The sequence below is a fragment of the Giraffa tippelskirchi genome, chromosome 10 (assembly GCF_054371585.1).
Source record: "Giraffa tippelskirchi isolate mGirTip1 chromosome 10, T2T-mGirTip1v1.2.pri, whole genome shotgun sequence".
Taxonomy (NCBI): domain Eukaryota; kingdom Metazoa; phylum Chordata; class Mammalia; order Artiodactyla; family Giraffidae; genus Giraffa; species Giraffa tippelskirchi.
The window spans coordinates 94,682,791-94,704,597 of NC_137284.1; the positions used below are offsets into that span (position 1 = coordinate 94,682,791).

Below are 21,807 nucleotides of genomic sequence, written 5' to 3' on the forward strand. Positions count from 1 at the left end.
AGTTCATGGGTTAGAAGCCTCATGAGGACAAAGAAATGTTGCATTAAGGATTCTGGATAGGTGAGTGGAAAGGCTACGTGGCTGTAGGTGGAGAAAAGGAGGCTCAATGTTGAGATTTCAGAGCTGCAGTTTCTAGGGATGGCAAAGGCTGCAATATAGCCAATGGCTGGGCAGCTGAGGGGTAGGGAAAAAAACACATCAATAATGTTACTGAGAAGCCAGAAATGCTAAGGATCATGGGTTTTGTTTTGCTTTTTTCTAAGAAGTGGATTTACTTAGAGAGACACACACTCCGCAGACAGAGTGTGGTCCATCTCAGAAGGTTAGTGCTGCCATGGGATCTTTTTCACTTTTATTATTAACAAAAAATTCCCTCCAGGCAGCAAGAAATCAATGCAGCCCTTTTATTGCTATTTTTTATTTATAGGTATGGGGAACCTGCTCTCTTACTTCCTACTTATGCCTTCTAGATGCTTCTGAATGTTTGTTAGCACCACCTTTATCAATACATGCCAACATCCTACATAGGAGGAGCACCAACATAGAGATTCCATAGTTTAAATCAATGACAAATTTCTTTACAAATTATGTGTAATTTCAAAATTGTTGTACCAAATTCCCTTACAATATGATTACAGTATATTTGAGTAGCAGTTGTCCTGAAATAGGATATTATGTGAAAACTGAAAAAGCCCCCATTCTCCAGGCCTGTGAGGACTGCAGAGCCCAGTTTAGAGAAATGGAAGTTTGAGAAGGACTTGAAAAATGTACATGGGAAATAGGCTGTTCTCATTCCTTGCTCCTTCTTTTCTAATATTTTTTAATTTGGATTTTTTTTTTTTTGCTTTTGTTTTTGCTCCTTCTTTTCTTGTCTTCCCTTTGTGATCTCACCTTTCTAATCTATGTCCTTGGGATGATTGCTTGTTGTAATTTATATATGAAAACAATTGTATCAGTAATACAGACTGTTCTAGAATGCAAGCTCTCTAAGGGCAGAGACTTTGTTTTGTCTACTCCTATATTCCCCCAAGCCTAGAACAGTGCCTGGCACATGAAGGGTACATAATCAATAGTTGTTGAGTGAATGAATGCTTATTGTGGGAAACTAGAAAACACATTATAAGGAACATGAAAAATACCTCTTCAGATGTCTCCTTTGATTCTGCTGTGTAGACAGTCCACTAAACCTAAATTTTAATAAATATCCTACCAGACACATAAATAAGTATCTATTTAAAAGTATAAAAAATGTCTGAGAATGATAAACACTAGATTCAAAAGAGTGTTGACTCCTGAAGGTGGAGGGAGGAAAAGGGATGTGATTGAGAAAGAGTATATAGGAAGTTTCAACTGCATGGCCATGATCTAGTTCTTAAACTAGATGTTGGATACTTGGGTGTTTATTATATTATGCTTTTTACATATCTAAATTGTATGACATCTTCCCATATTTTAAAATTCATACAACAAACATGTTTACTTTAACAAAAGTGGAAGCATGAATACTGATTACTGTTTTGTGTTGTTTCTTTGGCCATGTTGCTTGGCCTGTGGGATCTTAGTTCCCTCACCAGGGATTGAATCTGGACCACAGCAGTGAAAGCACTGAGTCCTAGCCACTGGACTTCTAGGGCACTCCCTGATCACTATTTTGAATTCCGCCTTTTCCCACTTATTTCTTATATGTACTGTATTGTACTGGAGAGAGGTAAATTACTATTAGTAGTATTTCTATACAGCACATCAACTTCATTTCATAGATTACAGTATATGAAATATAGTGTAGTTAACCACTTCCTGATTTGAGACAAGGATAAATAAATCATTTAGGGCACCAATTTAAGTTGTTGCCACTTTCAAAAAAATTTTATTTCTAATTGGAGGATACTTGCTTTACAATGTTGTGTTGGTTTGTGTCATAAAAACAATGTGAATCACCTATAAGTATACATATATCCCCTCCCTCTCAAACCTCCCTCTTATCCTACCAGCCCCCCAACCTACCCCTCTAGGTTGTCACAGAGGATGGGGATGAACTCTTTGTGTTATATAGCAACTTCCCACTAGCTATCTATTTTACATATAGTAATGTATATATTTCAATTTCTCACAATTTTCCCACCCTCTCCTTCCCCTGCTGTGTCCACAAATCTGTTCTCTTTGCCTGCATCTCTATTCCTGCCCTGCAAATAGATTCATCAGCACTGCTTTTCTAGATTCCATATATATGCATTCATATACAATATTTTTCTCCCTCTGACTTACTTTACCCTGTATAACAAGCTCTAGGTTCATCCACCTCAATTCAACTGACTCAAATTCATTCCTTTTTATGGCTGAATAATATTCTACGGTATATATGTACCACAACTTCTTTATTCATTCATCTGTTGATGGACATCTAAGCTGCTTCCATCACTTTTTTTTAAACTGTTATAGATATAACCCTTTATTAATGACCTAAAGGTCAAAGAAATTGATGTTCTGTCATTGTGAGTGAGTGAAATGTGGGGAGGTAGAAGATATGCTGACTACCTATGAAGTATTTAAAAAAACAACCCACAGGAGAAGGAAAGTGCTATGGACTGAACGTTTGCATCCCTCCAAAATTCATCTCTTGAAGACTTAATCCCCAGTATGATAGTATTTGGAGGTCAGAGCCTTTGGGAGGTAGGGCTTCCCACATGGCTCAGTGGTAAAAGAATCTGCCTGCAATGCAGGAGACTCTAGTTCAAGCCCTGTGTCAGAAAGATACCCTGGAGAAGGAAATGGCACCCCATTCCAGTATTCTTGCCTGGGAAATCCCATGGCCAGAGGAGCCTTGCAGGCTACAGTCCATGGGGTCACAAAGAGTTGGGCACTACTTTAGCAACTAAGTACACACACACGCCTTTGGAAGGCAATCAGGTAGAGTCTTCATGGTAGGCTTAGTGGCCTTAGGAAATCTGTGCCATGTGAGGTTACAGCAAGAAAGCAGCCATCTGCAAACCAGAAAAGGGTGCTCACTGGACACTAAATCTGCTGGTACTTTGATCTTGAACTTCTTAGCTTTCATAACTCTAAGAAATAAATGTTCATTGTTTAAGGCCAAAAACAAAATTCCCAAACCACAACACATTGTTGCTTTCCAACTGCCACGTACAGGGGAAGGCTGAGATTCTCCATACAGTGTGACATTCATGGACCCAGAAACCACTTGGGGAAGCCTAGCAAAGGTGTTGATCTCCTAGTGCTATGTACAAAGGTCAGATTTTTTTCTTTGTTTGGATCTAACTTCTGTTCCCCAGCAAGAAAGGAGAAAGTACATATGTTCCTCATTATTCAGAGAAACACTGAATTCAGACAAAGTCAGGCTAAACCTTTGAACAGAATTGATCAAGTTTTTAATCAACAGCTTTTTCCCCCACTCACCTGAGTGGATGGTTGAATTACTGATCAGTTGTGTCAGTTCTTTTGAGTAGGTGATTTGAATCACGTTCTGCATCCTAGCATAGCCACAGACCGTGTGAAAAATAAGGAGATCACTGAAGATGAGCTGCAAATTAAAGAGACCTATGAAAAGGCTTTTCTCTGTACAGTAGACACAAAGCATAGCTTTTGTTTCTGAACTTGATCGTTTTGGATGTGTTTTCAGGCATGGCGTATGCTCTACTAGCTGCTGTTCCTGTTGGATATGGTCTCTACTCTGCTTTTTTTCCTATCCTGACGTACTTTATTTTTGGAACATCAAGACACATCTCAGTTGGTAATTATAAGCATATACAATTCTGTTTGTTCACATTGAACGTGTTTGGGCTTTATTATGTATGTTCTGCTTCCATATCTTTGTTACTGTTTTCTAGTAAGATAGAGCTTTTCCTATTGAGTGATGCAAAGGTTTCTTCTTAGCTTTCAAAATACTGGGCTATTAGGTAGCTTTACATCTAACTTTTTTTCTAATGAAGAGGAGAAAATTGAAAGATGGTTAAAAAATTATAGACTACCTTCAAATCTTAGCATGTTTGGCTTTGCAAAAATGTTAATACATTGGACTCTATTTAGAAAGTGTTCTAAAACAAAAAATGATAAGGGAAAATAATCTTCAAGAGGTCTTTGAACCTGTTTTACTAGATTAAATTAGCTTTACTAAATTATGTTCATCAAATACATATTCATTGTCTTATTAAAGAACATAGTTATTTTAAGTCACTAATATTTGAAGACTGGGAAAACTGTGCCAAAACAATTTAGAAACTAAGCTTGGCTTTCCTTCTTGGTATAGCCCCAAATAGGCTTATTTCCTGATGTTCCTAAAATTTGAATTTTCTTCTGCTAGAATGTTCTAGTAAATGAATGTTTTAATGCTATTTTGCAACGTTGACATTTATAGTTGAGATAAGTTTTCGCCTACATCCATCTGCTGGCTAGACATGTCTACCTGGGCAATCTTCTTGAAACAAATAGAGCCATCTCCTGCTCTATCTCCAACCCTTATCCTTATCCTTAGTTGTATAATATTTCCCCCAGTGTCTGGAATATTTCCTTGTCTATAAAGGGAGATCAGGAGGAGATTATTGATTAAAAGAACTTCCTTACCTAGGAGAGTTGATCAGTACCAAATGCATGACAAGGTAAGGAACATGGAAGTTGATTTTTTTCTCTCTGGTATTCTATATATTTAGACACTTCAGGTTACTGGATTTTGCTGCTGAGTCCTTCTAACTGGTAAAGCCTTCCATGATCAAAGGATAGGATCCTCATCATCATAGATAAAAATATCAGTAGTGATAGAGCAGCTGCTGAAAGAAAAGTACTTTTGAAATGTAGAATCTTGCAGAGTGATATTTGATACGAAAAAATAATTTGTCTTGGAAAAAGAAAAAGAGACACTCTACACTACCTTTGCTATTTTTTTTAAATTTGTTTTTTACTTTAGCTATTTCTTTAACCAAATTTTAACCTTGTGATATTGATCAAGGTCCTCCGTTCCACAGAGATCAGGACACTGGATGCTCTAGGAAATGAACTTACATGGAATAAAAATAAGATGGAACAAGCAAGGATTCAGCTAATATGCCATTTCTGCCGGGAAACCTTTCTTGACAACTCCCTCCTCCATCCCCCTTTTCCCCCCCATACACAAGAAGATCACACAGTTTAGACAGCCTTCCTGTGTACTTACAAAGTGTCCGAAAGCTGAATTATAGTGATCCACCTGCATGTCTCTCTTGCTCATTACTGGGTCATGAATGCCTTGAAACATCTGCTTTTTAGCTTCTTTTGTGAACAGTATTTTCCCAATCACAGCTAATTACTTCAGATGCATCTTTAATCCTGTGTAGACTTGTTGCACCTAAACATTTGCAATTAATAATAATAATTATTTTTTAGTTTTTTTATGGAAGTATAGTTGATTTACAAGTGATTAACAATTATTAATTGACAACAACTTTTTTCCCCCAGGACCTTTCCCAGTGGTCAGTTTAATGGTGGGATCTGTTGTTCTGAGCATGGCCCCCGACAAACACTTTCTCGTATCCAGCAGTAATGGAACTGCACTGAATACCACCATAATAGACTTTGCAGCTAGAGATGCAGCAAGAGTATTGATTGCGAGCACCCTTACTCTTTTGGTTGGAATCATACAGGTAATGGGCTTACAAGCGATATAGAGGTTGGCAGGATTTGTATCTGAAAGAACTGTTAAGCATGTGGACTTAAAAATTCATTTAAAAGCAAAACAAATCAATTTAAGACTCTCAAAGCTATTTTTTAAGTTATACTGTTTTAGGTCAGATGCTAAAATAGTCAGCAAGCCTCCACTTATTAAGGCTCACTTAATCATCAAAGTCGGAGACAGGAAAAGCAAGAGAGAGGAACATGTGCGACTAGAATAAGAATAGGAGAAGGGAGTTGTGCCAGAACCCATAAAGAGACAAAAAATATTCTGGTCACTGGAGCCATGAAACCTACAAGTCACAGGAAAAAAACCTACATGAATTTTTCTTATTATATATCTAGAAATACTTTAAGGTTCATACTACACATGGTTTTCAAATTTTAGAATGGTGGATGGGAGAGATAGGGCCAGAGTTTTAGCTGGTATTAAGTTGAATTCATTAATAGTTCAAAAGTGTTGGTCCTTCTCCCAGGCAAGCGTGTAATTTTTTCCTTCCTTCTTGTTCTAGTTGATATTTGGGGGTTTGCAGATTGGATTCATAGTGAGGTATCTGGCAGATCCTTTGGTTGGTGGATTCACAACAGCTGCTGCCTTCCAAGTGTTGGTCTCACAGCTAAAGATCGTCCTCAATGTTTCAACCAAAAACTATAACGGAATTCTCTCCATCATCTATGTAAGTGTTGCTTCTCTCCAGGGATGGCTCACTTTTCCTACTGAACCTGAGTCTGGAGAGTATAAGCTCCTCCATGCCATGCTTTGGGAGCCATTGAAAACATTCTTCTTTGAAAGAAGCAGTAGCATCAGGAGTCACATTAAAGAAGGCAGAGTTTGCAAATCATTGTTTTCAGTGGGTCAATATGGTTTCAGAAGTGTCATCAATCTTCAAAATATAAATACAAGCAAAGTTTTACACTGAAGACTGGTCTGGGAGGCAGCACACTTGAGTTCCATTCTCAACCTTGTCTCTGACAAGCTAAGTGACCTTGGACACAGGGTGTAGAAGAGTGGCTGAAAACTCAGTTTGGATGACCAAGATTCACATATATCCTGACTCTATTATTTATTATTTGCTCTACTGCATAAGCAAATTGCTATGCCTCAGCTTCCTCCCCTGCAAAATGGAGTTGGTAATAATATCTACAAATTAAATTAAATAAGGCTGTATGAGAAGCCCATGGCCTAGGGGCTGGCGAATAACAAAGTACTCAAAAAAAGACTGTTATTTTGAGGGGCTTTCCTGGCTGTCCATAGGTTAAGACTCTGTGCCTATACTGCAGGGGAGGTGGGTACAATCTCTGGTTGGGAAACTAAGCTGAAATTATTTATTATTTCACATCTCAAGACTTCTTTTCTTTTTTACTTATAAAGTGAAATGATTGGAGATGTATCTCTAAAGCCTTTTTTTAACTCTGAGAGTCCATAAAATGCATAATGTAAATGTCCCAGCAATTATAGATGAAAAGGAACGTTAGATTCAGAGATGATTCAACATGCAAAAGAGATGCAAAAGAAGGATGTATTTCACACTAATTAGATTTGAAAAAGTTCTTGGATCTAAATATATGTTCTATATAGAGCATATTATCGATGCTTGAAAAATGTGATAATAGTAACATGATGTCACCCTAGCTTGGGGAGAATGATACCAAATACAATGTGCTAGCATTAAGAATGGAGTCCTTTAATGACCTGTGTATTCTAATGACCTTTAATTTCTTTAATGATCCATATAGCTTTTAAAATGAGGTAAGGCTGTGCATACTTATCTAAAAATTAGTGAGGTGGTCAAGGGTTTGCTGGAGAAGGCAATGGCACCCCACTCTAGTACTCTTGCTTGGAAAATCCCATGGACGGAGGAGCTAGTAGGCTGCAGTCCATGGGGTTGCAGAGTCGGACACGACCGAGCAACTTCACTTTCACGCATTGGAAAAGGAAATGGCAACCCACTCCAGTGTTCTTGCCTGGAGAATCCCAGGGACGGGGGAGCCTGGTGGGCTGCCGTCTATGAGGTTGCACAGAGTCGGACATGACTGAAGTGACTTAGCAGCAGCAGCAGCAGCAGCAGCAAGGCTTTGCTGAAGTTTGCAGCATTGCCATAGTTCCATTCAACATTAGCATTACTTTATCCATTCAACAAGTATCACCAAGTGTCTATTATGAGCCACATACTATGCTGAGCAGTGGGACTAGATGCATACTTGCTCAATAGCTCAGTTATCCCTGACTCTTTGCAACCCTTTGGGCTGTAGCTCACCAGGCTCCTCAGTCCATGGGATTTCCTAGGCAAGAATACTGGAGTGGGTTGCCATTTCCTCCTCCAGAGGATTGTCCCAATCCAGGGATCAAACCTGCAAACTTGCATTGCAGGTGGATTCTTTACCTGCTGAGCCATTGGAGAAGCCCAGGACTAGGTAGAGGAGGCAGATTAACATAGTGATTAAGACTATGGACTTTGGAGTCTTGGTTCTACCACTTAGGATCCTCTGATTAAATATGATGTGATTCTGGGCATGTCATATTTGACTTCTTTTTCCCTACCAAGTCCTAGGTTTGTTCTGAGATCATCTGACTGCCTTTTTCTGACAGGTTCTCTCACTTTTGCAGTCCCTATGCACTGTGGTTTTTGTTATTGTTTGTTTTTTGCCTTCTTACTTTCTCTATCAACTGTTCATTCATTTATCCCTTTATTGTCATCCATTCATCTTTTCAATAAGTATTTATTGAAACCTGCCATGTGCCAGGGACTTTTCACTCCTTGTACAAACCCACTGACCCCTGAATCCACCAAGACACCCCTGACTGAGTGTGCTCACCTCCTTGTATGAACATTGCTAGGCCTGCATCCTCACAGATTATAGGAGGCCTAGCCTGATAGGTAATCTGGATCCTTGGTCACTTTTGGACTTCTGAAGATGGGGGAAATGAAATTTCACAGTTTTTCTGGTCTCTTAGGACATGTTTAAGATAAAGCTTGCTGCAAATAACCCCACTTTCAACAGAGACCAAAGTAAACTAGGAAACGCTAGATAGAACAAGGTCAAAAATAATTATTAAACTATTATGTGCCTTATGTTGTGTTGAACATTATTCTTGAAGCCTCAGGTTAGAATGTGTTAGAGAATTCTACAAGCCATTCCTCCCAGGTCAGCCAAGTTGGATAAAGATACTTCAGTCATTTTTTGTGTGAGGGTGAATATAAGCTTGCTTTTCTGAAAAAAGAAGAAACAGCAGATCTGGAAATAATTGCATAAGGGTTGAATGAGCTGCTCAGTACCTGAACAGAGAATTCTGCTTATAATATTACCAGTTGTGATTATTCATGAAAGAATCCTTCAACAAATGCAGGGCATTTGTGGATTCCTCCAGGAAAGACTGTAAGATTGTTGTAAGATGGATTTCCCTGGAACGGAACATCCCTTTTGTTATAAACTTGTGCTTTGGATCATCTGCCTGCTCCTCTCTCAAAAAAAAGAAAAAGGAAATAATGAATATAAATAATTGGAGGAGGAAATAATGGGAAACAAAGAAAAACAGAAACTTCAGTTTACAAATGCCAGAGATGCTGGGTATAGGATGCAGAAGGGAGGGACTTCCCTAGTGGTCCAGTGGTTAAGATTCCATGTCCCCAGTTCAGAGGGCACATGTTCTATCCCTGGTTGGGAAACTAAGATCCCACATGCTGTGTGGCCAAAAAAAAAAAAAAAAACAGATAGAGGCTGCAGAAGGAAAATGACAAGGTGTTGGCAGAACTCAGAATTAGTAATACTCAAGCTACCGTGTAGCTACTCAATTATGTAAGTGAATCATGCAGTCCATTTCAAAGTCGTTATGTTTTCCTACCATTCACTCTGAATGGTTTGTCTTGATAGACAAGGGAAGTCTTTCTGCTTGCTGACTAAATTGGCTCTGTGTCCCCATTTCTTCCCTAACGAGAAGGAAGACCACATTGAAAAGTTCTGCCCAGATGGTGAGAGTTTTGAAAGCTACCCCCAAGCTTGATCAGATTCATTACTTAGAACCTATTTCTGTATGTAAAAATGAAGCCATTATAAAACAAAAATAACACTTTAAGGGTTGATCTTATATATGCACAGAAGTTCTGGTAGGAGGAAATTCCTGACAGCAAGGGGTTTGTTATATTCATAGAGACAAGATGAATTAAAATAAATTTGGCACCAAAAGTTAACTAATGAATTTCCTCATATGTAATACAGGTATAATTTTTAACTTATGGCTTCATACACCCAGTAGGAAGAAATTCTTTAAATGAAATGATTCTAAAATTCTCCAAGCATAGTAGGAAATATAATAAAATATTACCCATTTCTGAAAAGTTTTATTATCTTGATTTGCCTGGTCAGAATACTAGGCTGAAATATGGAATCGTAAGTGTATCCATATTTTAAACATATTTTAGTTAGTATTTTAATTTAATTTATTAAACTATTAATAAATTAGAATTACTTTTCAGTGCTTTCTTAAGTCTCATTTCTGTATCTTGGAGTATTAATACAATCTGACTACTTCAGTTTATATGGGTGAGTTTTATTTCCACATAAATTAAGCTTTCTTTTGTATAACTTTTCATAAGAGATTCTGAATAAATATTCAATATAGGCAACTGATATATTCATAAGCCTTGGTTGATATAATTGTGTAATGTAAACTGATTTTGGTTTTTGCAACTCACATTACATTTATTTTATTCTTTTCATATTACATTTTTAATACACTCACAGATGCTTTTTATTCGAAGGTCTAGGTGAGTCTCATAGATTACATGAGAATCCTATAGTGATCATTTTTGTAAAGTGAAAATTTTTAGGATTGGGATAGTTGTTCACATTGAATTTTTCCATCTTGCATTGAAAATAAACCTTTATTGTGTAGACAGTTAATTGAAGTATTATGTTTAGCTCATGAATTAATGAGGGTCATCATCAGGACATTTGATTATATAAAGAACTGGATAGCAATACCTTGACGATTCTGAGTTATTTAGGGCTGGGTACTACTGCAGAGAGGCAATGCCAAAGAATGCTCAAACTACCGCACAACTGCACTCATCTCACATGCTAGTAAAGTAATGCTCAAAATTCTCCAAGCCAGGCTTCAGCAATACGTGAACCATGAACTTCCAGATGTTCAAGCTGGTTTTAGAAAAGGCAGAGGAACCAGAGATCAAATTGCCAATATCCGCTGGATCATCGAAAAAGCAAGAGAGTTCCAGAAAAACATCTATTTCTGCTTTATTGACTATGCCAAAGCCTTTGACTGTGTGGATCACAATAAACTGTGGAAAATTCTGAAAGAGCTGGGAATACCAGACCATCTGACCTGTCTCTTGAGAAACCTGTATACAGGTCAGGAAGCAACAGTTAGAACTGGACATGGAACAAAAGACTGGTTCCAAATAGGAAAAGGAGTACGTCAAGGCTGTATATTGTCACCCTGCTTATTTAACTTAGATGCAGAGTACATCATGAGAAACGCTGGGCTGGAAGAAACACAAGCTGGAATCAAGATTGCCGGGAGAAATATCAATAACCTCAGATATGCAGATGACATCACCCTTATGGCAGAAAGTGAAGAAGAACTAAAGAGCCTCTTGATGAAGGTGAAAGAGGAGAGTGAAAAAGTTGACTTAAAGCTCAACATTCAGAGAACTAAGATCATGGCATCTGGTCCCATCAGTTCATGGCAAATAGATGGGGAAACAGTGGAAACAGTGTCAGACTTTATTCTTTTGGGCTCCAGAATCACTGCTGATGGTGATTGCAGCCATGAAATTAAAAGACGCTTACTCCTTGGCAGGAAGGTTATGGCCAACCTAGATAGCATATTTAAAAGCAGAGACATTACTTTGCCAACAAAAGTCCGTCTAGTCAAGGCTATGGTTTTTCCAGTGGTCATGCATGGATGTGAGAGTTGGATGGTGAAGAAAGCTGAGCGCCGCAGAATTGATGCTTTTGAACTGTGGTGTTGGAGAAGACTCTTGAGAGTCCCTTGGACTGCAAGGAGATCCAATCTATCCATCCTAAAAGAGGTCAATCCTGGGTGTTCATTGGAAGGTCTGATGTTGAGGCTGAAACTCCAATACTGTGGCCACCTCATGCGAGGGGTTGACTCATTCATTGGAAAAGACCCTGATGCTGGGTAGGATTGGGGGCGGGAGGAGAAGGGGACGACAGAGGATGAGATGGTTGGATGGCATCACCGACTTGATAGACATGGGTTTGGGTGGACTCTGGGAGTTGGTGATGGACAGAGAGGCCTGGCATGCTGCAATTCATGGGGTCGCAAAGAGTCGGACACGACTGAGCGACTGAACTGAACTACTATGGTGCGTGCACATGTGCTAAGTTGCATCAGTCGTGTCTGACTCTTTTTGACCTGATGGACGATAGCTGGCCAGGCTCCTCTGTCCATGGGATTCTCCAGGCAAGAATACTGGAGTGGGTGGCCACTGCCTCCTCCAGCGGATCTTCCTGACCAGGGAACTGAACCCACGTCTCTTATGTCTCCTGCATTGGCAGGAGGGTTCTTTACTACTAGCACTACATGGAAAGCCTGTACTGCTATGGTAGATGCCTTAAATTCTTGAGTTGTTGTGTCTGCTTCTATAGTTTCTGATTTGTTTTCTTTTTCACTTTGCTATCACTGGCTTCATCTTGTTACTATCAATGTATCTGCCTCTAGCAATTTTTACTGACTCTGGAAAATATTCAAAGTAAACATGCTAGTATTGGGTTTAAAGCAAGGACAAAAATACTCAGTGAAAATCCAAGAGACTTCCCACAAGTCAGATTCTTGAACTCGAGTTCAAGCACTTGGTGGAATGTATTTTGCTTACACAATGGCTTCTCCTCTCATCCCCTTACTCTTGAATGTTTTCCAAAGAATGAGGTTGCTGGCAAGATGACTCCTACATTACTTGGTGATCACTATACATAATTGTTACCAGATTGTTGTTATAATTATTTTAAGTAATATTTTATCTTCATATAAAATATATATCTATAAAAGGACTCATTCAAAGGAAAGTAACCCTCACTGGGAGATTACTTGTCTGGAAGAACCTTCTAAAGTCATGCCTTCTATGGAAGTTCCTATAACAAAGGTATTAGTGTTCTCTCTTGAGATTCTTCCTTGCTAATCTCCCTTGATTCCCAGAAACCTCCTATTTACAAAACAAAACTAATTTTTCTTGAGCTGGATTGTATATCCACTTGGAAAGAGTTCAGTTCAGTTCAGTTCAGTTGCTCAATCGTGTCCAACTCTTTGCGACCCCATGGACTGCAGCACACCAGGCCTCCCTGTCCATCACCAACTCCCCGAGTATACCCAAACTCATGTCCATTGAGTCGGTGATGCCATCCAACCATCTCATCCTCTGTCATCCCCTCCCGCCCTCAATCTTTCCCAGAATCAGGGTCTTTTCCAATGAGTCAGTTCTTTGCATCAGGTGGCCAAAGTATTGGAGTTTCAGCTTCAACATCAGTCCTTCCAATGAACACCCAGGACTGATCTCCTTTCGGATGGACTGGTTGGATCTCCTTGCAGTCCAAGGGACTCTCAAGAGTCTTCTCCAACACCACATTCAAAAGCATCAATTCTTTGGTGCTCAGCTTTCTTTATAGTCCAACTCTCACATCCATACATGGCTACATAACCTTGATTTGATGGACCTTTGTTGACAAAGTAATGTCTCTGCTTTTTAATATGCTGTCTAGGTTGGTCATAAATTTCCTTCTAAGGAGCGTCTTTTAATTTCATGGCTGCAATCACCATCTGCAGTGATTTTGGACCCCCAAAAAATAAAGTCAGCCACTGTTTCCACTGTTTCCCCATCTATTTGCCATGAAGTGATGGGACCAGATGCCGTGATCTTAGTTTTCTGAATGTTGAGCTTTAAGCCAACTTTTTCACTCTCCTCTTTGACTTTCATCAAGAGGCTCTTTAGTTCTTCTTCACTTTCTGCCATAAGGGTGGTGTCATCTGCATATCTGAGGTTATTGATATTTCTCCTGGCAATCTTGATTCCAGCTTGTGCTTCTTCCAGCCCAGCATTTCTCATGATGTACTCTGCATATGAGTTAAATAAGCAGGGTGACAATATACAGCCTTGATGTACTCCTTTTCCTATTTGGAACCAGTCTGTTGTTCCATGTCCAGTTCTAACTGTTGTTTCCTGACCTGTATACAGGTTTCTCAAGAGGCAGGTCAGGTGGTCTGGTATTCCCATTTCTTTCAGAATTTTCCACAGTTTATTGTGATCCACACAGTCAAAGGCTTTGACATAGTCAATAAAGCAGAAATAGATGTTTTTCTGGAACTCTATTGCTTTTTTTTTTTTTGAAAGAGGTAGTTTTATTTAAATGATCGTAGTTCAAGTTTGAACTAAGTACCAAATTAATTTCCAAAAATTTCTACTTGACCTATATATCAATTCAATAGCTTTTCTTTGCCGTAAAGAATGGATGAGTCCATGTATATCTACATATGAAGAATTTTAGGAATTTTTATTAACATCTGTATCATTCATGTTTAGTGAAGAGTTTTACCTAAAATATTGGTTAACCAGGACTTTTGATTTCTGTTTTTAATCTCAATAATACATATCAACATGATAAAATTAGGTCACTTAGTAGCACCTGTAAAACCACTTAAGGTATAAACTTTTAAAGCTTTTCTGCAAGCAAAAGATAGTATATAATGATATACTTTCTTTTAAAAGATCTCATTTTTATTGTAAAAAATACAGATAAGCTAAAATAAGAAAGAAGAAATCACCCATACTTTTGCCACTCCAAGTTAACCATCATTAGTAACTTGGTATTTATATTGCAAGGGTTGGACGTTAATGGTGTCTGTATTAACAAACACAAATTAAAATTTTTTAAATTTTACATGAAATTCTTAAGTGCTCTTTGATAATGATATGACTTTTCATACAGGGGGTGTATGAAATTATTTTTTTTACAGACACTGATTGAGATTTTTCAAAATATTGGTAACACTAATCTTGCTGATTTCATTGCTGGATTACTCACCATTATCATCTGTATGGCGGTTAAGGAATTAAATGATCGATTTAAACACAAAATCCCAGTCCCTATTCCTATAGAAGTGATTGTGGTAAGTAGAATGTGTAATTAGAAAATTCAGCATTAATTAGCTTTGTAAGAAAGGAACTGTTCAAACAAATGAACTTTTTTAAAACCTCTTTTATTTCAGACAATAGCAGCTACTGCCATTTCGTATGGAGTTGACCTGGAAAAAAATTATAATGCTGGCATTGTTAAATCCATCCCAAGTGGGTGAGTATGGAGTTCCTCTTAGGCAATAATAATACATTGTCAGTACTTCCTGTTTAAATGAAACAAACTTCATTCCATTGGTGATCCTTCAATAGTCTCATGTGTATGATTTTAAAGAAATATCCCATTTGTGCAGACTATCAAGTAAGATCAAGTCATTTGTTTAAAAGCAGCACTATATGCTCTCTCTTTTTCTGTACATTCTTAAGGCATGGCAGGACATGCACAGTTAACTCCAGACTCCTGATTTAAACTCACATATACAATTACAGTATACTATACGCAGGCAACCCACTCCAGTACTCTTGCCTGGAAAACCCCATGGATGGAGGAGCCTGGTAGGCTGCAGTCCATGGGGTCGCGAAGAGTCAGACACGACTGAGCGACTTCCCTTTCACTTTTCACTTTCATGCATTGGAGAAGGAAATGGCAACCCACTCCAGTGTTCTTGCCTGGAGAATCCCAGGGACGGGGGAGCCTGGTGGGCTGCCATCTATGGGGTCGCACAGAGTCAGACACAACTGAAGTGACTTAGCAGCAGCAGCAGCATACGCAGAATCATGGTGTGTATCGCTTATTGTATTGAGAACAATCTGCTTAAAGAAAAAGGGAGATCTGGCCTAAATTCTCTTCCATATTCAGCTTAAGATAATAATTATATCATTTGTTCCTATAAATAAAATGCATGATCTTTAAGGAAGTTTTGATATTTTGGTAGTTTGGTGAATTAAAAGAGTAAGAAACTAAGAGTCTTTGTCCTTCTCTGTCATCATCTAGTTCTGTGGCCCTGGGGTTGAGGGGGGTTCTCCTGTAGTGTAAATGTTAGCCGTTCAGTCATGTCTGACTCTTTGTGACACCATGATTGTAGTCCACCAGGCTCCTCTGTCCTTAGAGGTCTCCAGGCAAGAATGCTGGAGTGGGTTGCCATTCCCTTCTCCAGGGGATCTTCCCGATCCGGGTATCAAACCCAGGTCTCCTGCATTGCAGGCTGATTCTTTACTATCTGAGCTAGCAACACAAAGATAGTGACAAACCACTGAAATCTCAACTTGAGCTTCTTGTAAAACACCAGTGAGATCCCTCATAAAGTGCAGAGTGGACCAAGGGCCCTACAGCATAATTTGATCAAATGACAGTGAAAAAGAAACCCAAATGTTTATTAGATTTGTAACATTAACTTACAGTATTCATGACTAGACTTGCTATTAGATGACAAGTAAGTACTGGTTTCCCTTCCATTAAATACTAGCTGAGGGACATGTAACACTCTGTGTTTTTCATGCTCTTAATAGAAATTCCTCAGGCCAGCCCAGCCCCGGGGCTTATTCTACAGGGAACTGATGCCTTGACATTAGATTAATTGTATGATTTCTTCTAATCTATTAAAAAAACAGGAAAGAAACGTTACAACTGGCTACAGGGGGCTTAATTTATGTATCATCCATTCCAGTGTTTCACAAACTCACTTTTTTCTAAGAATCACATGAGGCCTTGTTAACACAAATTCCTTCCTGGTTCTCATCCTGAGCCTAATTAATATTTTTCAAAGGGGCTTTACATGATTCTAATGACTAGGTAAGTTTGGGAAATTTTTCATTAGAGGATCAACATTTTGATAGTGAATCCTAATGCTGGTAAAAATTTAGTAATGAAAAGATGCAGTGTGGCTACTTGAGTTACAGTGTTTTCACCCTAACAACTAGATTATTTGAGTAGTTACAAACAGCTACATTAAAAATATATTTTATAGATCCACGTTGTCAGGTTTCCTAAGGTGTAACTCTTAGAGGAGGTCCATGGCAAATGCCCTGTCCCCTAAGTCCATGTTCTATTACTAGATTTTGGGCACTCCTTTTTACTGCCACAAGTGATCCTTTCTGGCCCTATCAAGAGATTTCCTGGATGTTCTCCTGCTGAAAATGGTTCTCTAGCCTCTTCCTATTGGGTTAGTCAAGTTGAATGCTCTGACAGGCCACCTGTTGTGATTGGTTGGTCTGCCTCACCTGCCTGGCCCCCGGCATATATATAAGCTCTTCCCCAAGGGTAGTGATCTCACTTATTTTGTTCAGCTCTTTGATACCCCAGAAATAAGTGCAATAACATTAACAAAAACTGAAAAAGAAAGCATGATGTGGAGAGATTGGAAAAGGGCAAGGAAAGGAGCGTGAGATGAGTAGGGTGAAATGAAGAGGAACAAAAGAATGATTGTGGAACTTCCCTGGCAGTCCAGTGGTTAAGACCCCTCACTTTCAATGCAGGGGGTGTGGGTTCCATGCCTGGTCAGGAAACTAAGATGCCACATGCTGTGTGGCACAGCCAAAACAAAACAAAAAAATATGAATTGTGCCTTCCCGCCTCTTCATCTCCTCCCCATGTCAATCCCCCAATAAGGGAGTAAAAGTACAGCCACTACTGGAAGTCTTCTTTAATCCCACTGAGAGTCAATGCCATGTGTCACTATTGCTCAGTGTCCAATGACACTGTCCCCCAAACCATAACCACTTGCCCTACTCCCCCTACTGCCTTTCTTGGCCAAATATACAATTTCTCCAAGTCTGGTCAGCTTCTGAGCATCCCACTGGGATTCACCCAAACCAGGGCCCCCTATTCTCTCACTAACTCTTTTTCTTAACCAGCAGGCTCTAAGAGGGCAAATCAGATCTGGCTACTCAGGAAATCATCTAATATCTAACATTCACACTCGGACCTACTAAATACTTCACTCTTCTGGGCCTCAGTTCCCTAATCAACAAAAAGAGAAAGGTAGATTCAACAATTTCTAGGATATTAGATTTAGGATAATACTTTGGATAATATTAAGATATTAGCAGGTTCTAGATTTCTATGGCTTTCTATAAGAACCTTTTTTCTACATTACCACTTCCCTCTAACTATAGGGGGAAAAAGTGTAGTTTCCTATGAAAGGAGCTTCAGGTGTGAGGTAGGTCAGGGAGATTTTTTTTTTTTTTTTTTGGCCAGGGAACTGGCCATACAGATAATTATCAAGATGCAGGCACAAGAAAGGAATCCTCTCTGATTTTCATACTTGGGGATGATTGCATACTTATAAACTTGTAGATTTATTTCTTTATATGGTTGGTGAGTAGCTTTGGTTTTGTCAAATAGTAACTGTTTAATCCCACAACCATAGTGACTATGGAGCATTCTGATAACCATATACATTTAATCTTTTGGGGTACTCAAGAAGATTTTACGTATCATGGCTCTTCGATAAGGATTTTCCATTTCGCTGTTTCAGCATCTTACATTCTTTGTCTCTGAAACAGACCTGGCTACTTCTTGTACAGGGTAAATCTCATTTAACGGCTAGGATATCTTTTAAAGATATCCTAGATATCAAAGACCTTTGATATTAAAGATATCAAAGACCTCTAAGATGAAATTGTAAGGAGAAACACTAATGTGTGAGATGGTGCAGCATAGGATTATGTGGTATTAAAAAATCAGTAATGACAGGTTTCTTCTTGTCAGAGTGTAGATAAGGCAGCATCCATAGTCTCTCAAATAGAGGACAAAGGAACCAGCCAGTGAGATAGCACCAACTTCTGACTGAAAATTGTAAAAGCAAGTACTACTACTTGTCCATCTTATGTACCTCTTGTTCTCTTGGATTAAATTCTTTCATGTCTGACTCAGGCTGGGTTGATGAGGCATTTGGTGAGGTGGGGGAGGAGCACTGTAATCAAATTGTCACAGCATTTTTCATTTAAAAACTAGGTTTTTGCCTCCGGCAATGCCATCTGTGAGTCTGTTTTCTGAGATGCTGACTGCATCATTTTCCATCTCTGTGGTCGCTTATGCCATTGCAGTGTCTGTAGGAAAAGTATACGCCATCAAGCATGATTACACCATTGATGGGAACCAGGTATGATCACCCTTTTGCTGAACTGGTTTGGCAGGACTGAAAATAAGAAGAAAACATGGGAAAGAATTTGTTGTCTGTTAAAGAAGGGATTGGTTTCTCCCATCCATCTTTACTGAGTTGGTTTGTCTCCCGCATGTGCTGATTTGAAGTTATTTTGAAATATGCATGCTATATCACTTAATTTTTAAAATATATTTTGTTGTTTATATATCCATATTTTATTATATATCTGAAAGATAAGAATGTAAAAAAAAAATAAGCATGATACACCATTATATTTTTAAAAATACTAGCTATAATTCCATAATATCATCTAATATCCAGTCAGTTTTTAGGTAGATAACCACAATATCATTATCACAACTAAAAAAATGAACAGTAATTCTTTAATAACATCAACTGTCTAGTCAGTTTTTAGGTTGTTTGAAGTTTTTTGAACAGTTGATTTGTTTGGCTAAGTATCCAAAAAAGCTCCACATGTTAGATTAGCTAGATACATCTCTTTTTTATTTTACATTTTTTAAAGAATTATGTTTTTAAATTGAGGTATAGTTGATGTACTATATTATATAAGTTCAAGTGTGCAACATAGCAGTTCACAAGCTTTAAAGGTTATACTCCATTTATGGTTGTTAGAAAATAATTGGCTATATTCCCTGTGCTGTATGCGTCACTTTACCTTTTAAGAAAAAAGTCAAAGTAATCCTAATTTTTAAAAAGTTAATTCAGTTAGATCATAAATAACATTTAAGCTTAACATATTAGGAGCAAGTTGGAATAAGAATTCTTCATGTAATCTAGTATCTCCTGGTAATTAAAAAAATTTTTTTTCTTGGTAATTTATTTTTAAGGCAGTTATAATATGGCAAAAGCTTGCCACAAACATCAATGATAATAGTTGTGACCACTTTAAACTGAGGTAGTTCATCGTGCAATTAATTACAGGTTTCCCCCATATCCAAAAGTAGAGAGTTCCTATGAAAATCTTCTTAAGCTGAAATGGCAGTAAAGTGAAGAAGCAGTTACCTTAAGACACATCTTGCAAACAGATGCACAAAATACACTGAGATGAACAAGTGCTCACAAACACAGTTCAGAGCAATGGCGGCTCCATGCAGAGATGCTGAGATGCTGAGTGTAGTTTCCCAGAAAGGAGCTTGGTGCTGCCACTCTCTCTGCTTGGGGAGCATGCTGCCTCTATAAGGGGTTGCTGCAAAAACAAACGTTTTTCACCCTTTTTCATAATAGCAAAAATTCTCTTGAGACTTCTTTGAGTTAGCAAAAACAGGTAACTAACTTAGATAGGTCTTTTATAAAAGCCAAGTGGTGTAAATCAAACTTTTCAAAAGCAGGGGATACCAGTAACAGATACAAGATGGGTTTTGTAGCATCTGATCCATTACCACGCTGATTTTCCACTGCTTGCAAATCTGCAAGTCTGGTTTGTGTCTATAAACACAGCATAGCAATTCCACAATTAAATGATTAGCTGTCAGAATAATCATTATCCAAGTCATAATATACTTCCTAGCAAATATCCAACCTCAGAAAAAATATTTTATGTGAGAGTTACAGATAGGCCACTCACCAGGAAGTAAGATAAAGCATTTCAGCAAAAGATAAGTCAATCGTCAGAACAGTTGAGAGCAGTGAAGCCTCTCTTAGGCTTTATGGAGCCCAGATTCCACATGTCTTTCAAGGTCTCCAAGCACCTTTAATGGTAAGAATTAAACTGGGACTCCCAGGCAGGCTGGGCTTGGGAGTTTGCTTTCTTAATGCTCTTTGCTTGGTGAGAGTCTTCCAAAGATTTGATTTGTAGCATCACTACCATTCATTCTCTCTCTCTCTTAGGAATTCATCGCCTTTGGAATCAGCAACATCTTTTCTGGATTATTCTCTTGCTTTGTGGCTACCACTGCCCTGTCCCGCACCGCTGTCCAGGAGAGTACTGGGGGAAAGACACAGGTACGGGGTGGCGGTGTGGTAATATCCACCTAGAATGATGTAAAGAATGAGTCGGGGGAATGGTGGTGCAGAAAGGCTTGCACAAGAACTCAGGACAATTAGCCTTTGAGAAAAGTAAAACTTGCACATCCTGTTCTGATTCCACCTGGAACCTCTCCATCTCTGTGACGATGATCTGCCCCCTCCCTGTGAACCTCTCTTTATAGTTTGATGATGCAGTAAGTCTCAAACCTTTTTGTGTCATTGCCTAGCTGGCAGATAGCTCCACTTACTTGCTTTTGCAGGGATGATAACGGTTGATAATGAAGGTGCTGATTTTTTTCTATTTGTTATCTGGGAATAGAGAAGGCCTAGTAAGATCTCTTTGTGGCTTAATGAGTTATTCTGTTTTCAGGAAAATGAAAAGCTGTCTATTTACATTTCCTTTATCAAGGATCAGGAGCTTCCTCCAGAGGCCTTGCATCCCACAGAACCACAGCTTGCTAGCTAAGCATATTTCTGTTAAACACTTTGTCATTTCTTCCTGAGAAAGACTTTTGTTCTTGAAGTTCTGAATGTGGGTTTGATCTTGCCTTTAACTATGATTTTAAGCTGTGGCCTTCCTCCAAACCAGCATCCCAGTTAATCTCTGGAAAACTCCTTCACTAGGCCAGAAAGCTCAGGATCTGTACTCAGGCTATCCTTTTCAGCAGGACATGAGTCAGCTATACCAAACCAAATGGATGGGGGTGAGAGGCAGGCTCAGGGATTGTGTTTCTGTTATGCCTGGTGAGTTTTCTCCTCCCAGCACAGAAAGAACTATTATTTAAGAGTAAACAGTACTTTGAGACTATAAGGAGCAGCAATCCAAAGTAAATAGTTTAACACACACAATCTACACACGGTCTTCAAATAGGATTTTTTTTTCCAGATAGAGACACAAATAAATATAAAAGAGAGTAACTGAGAAAATGAATGACTCCAACAGTGAGTGGCTC

General features: G+C 38.7%; 1 protein-coding gene across 3 annotated transcripts in view; it reads left to right on the plus strand.

Moving 5' to 3' along the window:
• Positions 1 to 21,807, plus strand: part of SLC26A4 (solute carrier family 26 member 4) — a 71,656-nt gene that overhangs the window by 18,815 nt on the left and 31,034 nt on the right. For all 3 annotated transcript variants that reach the window (XR_014067274.1, XM_081535981.1, XM_081535982.1), the window contains 7 exons: positions 3,635 to 3,745; positions 5,443 to 5,627; positions 6,168 to 6,332; positions 14,645 to 14,797; positions 14,897 to 14,979; positions 18,718 to 18,865; positions 20,717 to 20,830. Coding sequence is in view for 2 of the 3 variants with exons in the window: in XM_081535981.1 (XP_081392107.1) it covers positions 3,635 to 3,745; positions 5,443 to 5,627; positions 6,168 to 6,332; positions 14,645 to 14,797; positions 14,897 to 14,979; positions 18,718 to 18,865; positions 20,717 to 20,830 (959 nt within the window). In the remaining variant the exon portion in view is untranslated. The remainder of the gene's footprint in view (positions 1 to 3,634; positions 3,746 to 5,442; positions 5,628 to 6,167; positions 6,333 to 14,644; positions 14,798 to 14,896; positions 14,980 to 18,717; positions 18,866 to 20,716; positions 20,831 to 21,807) is intronic.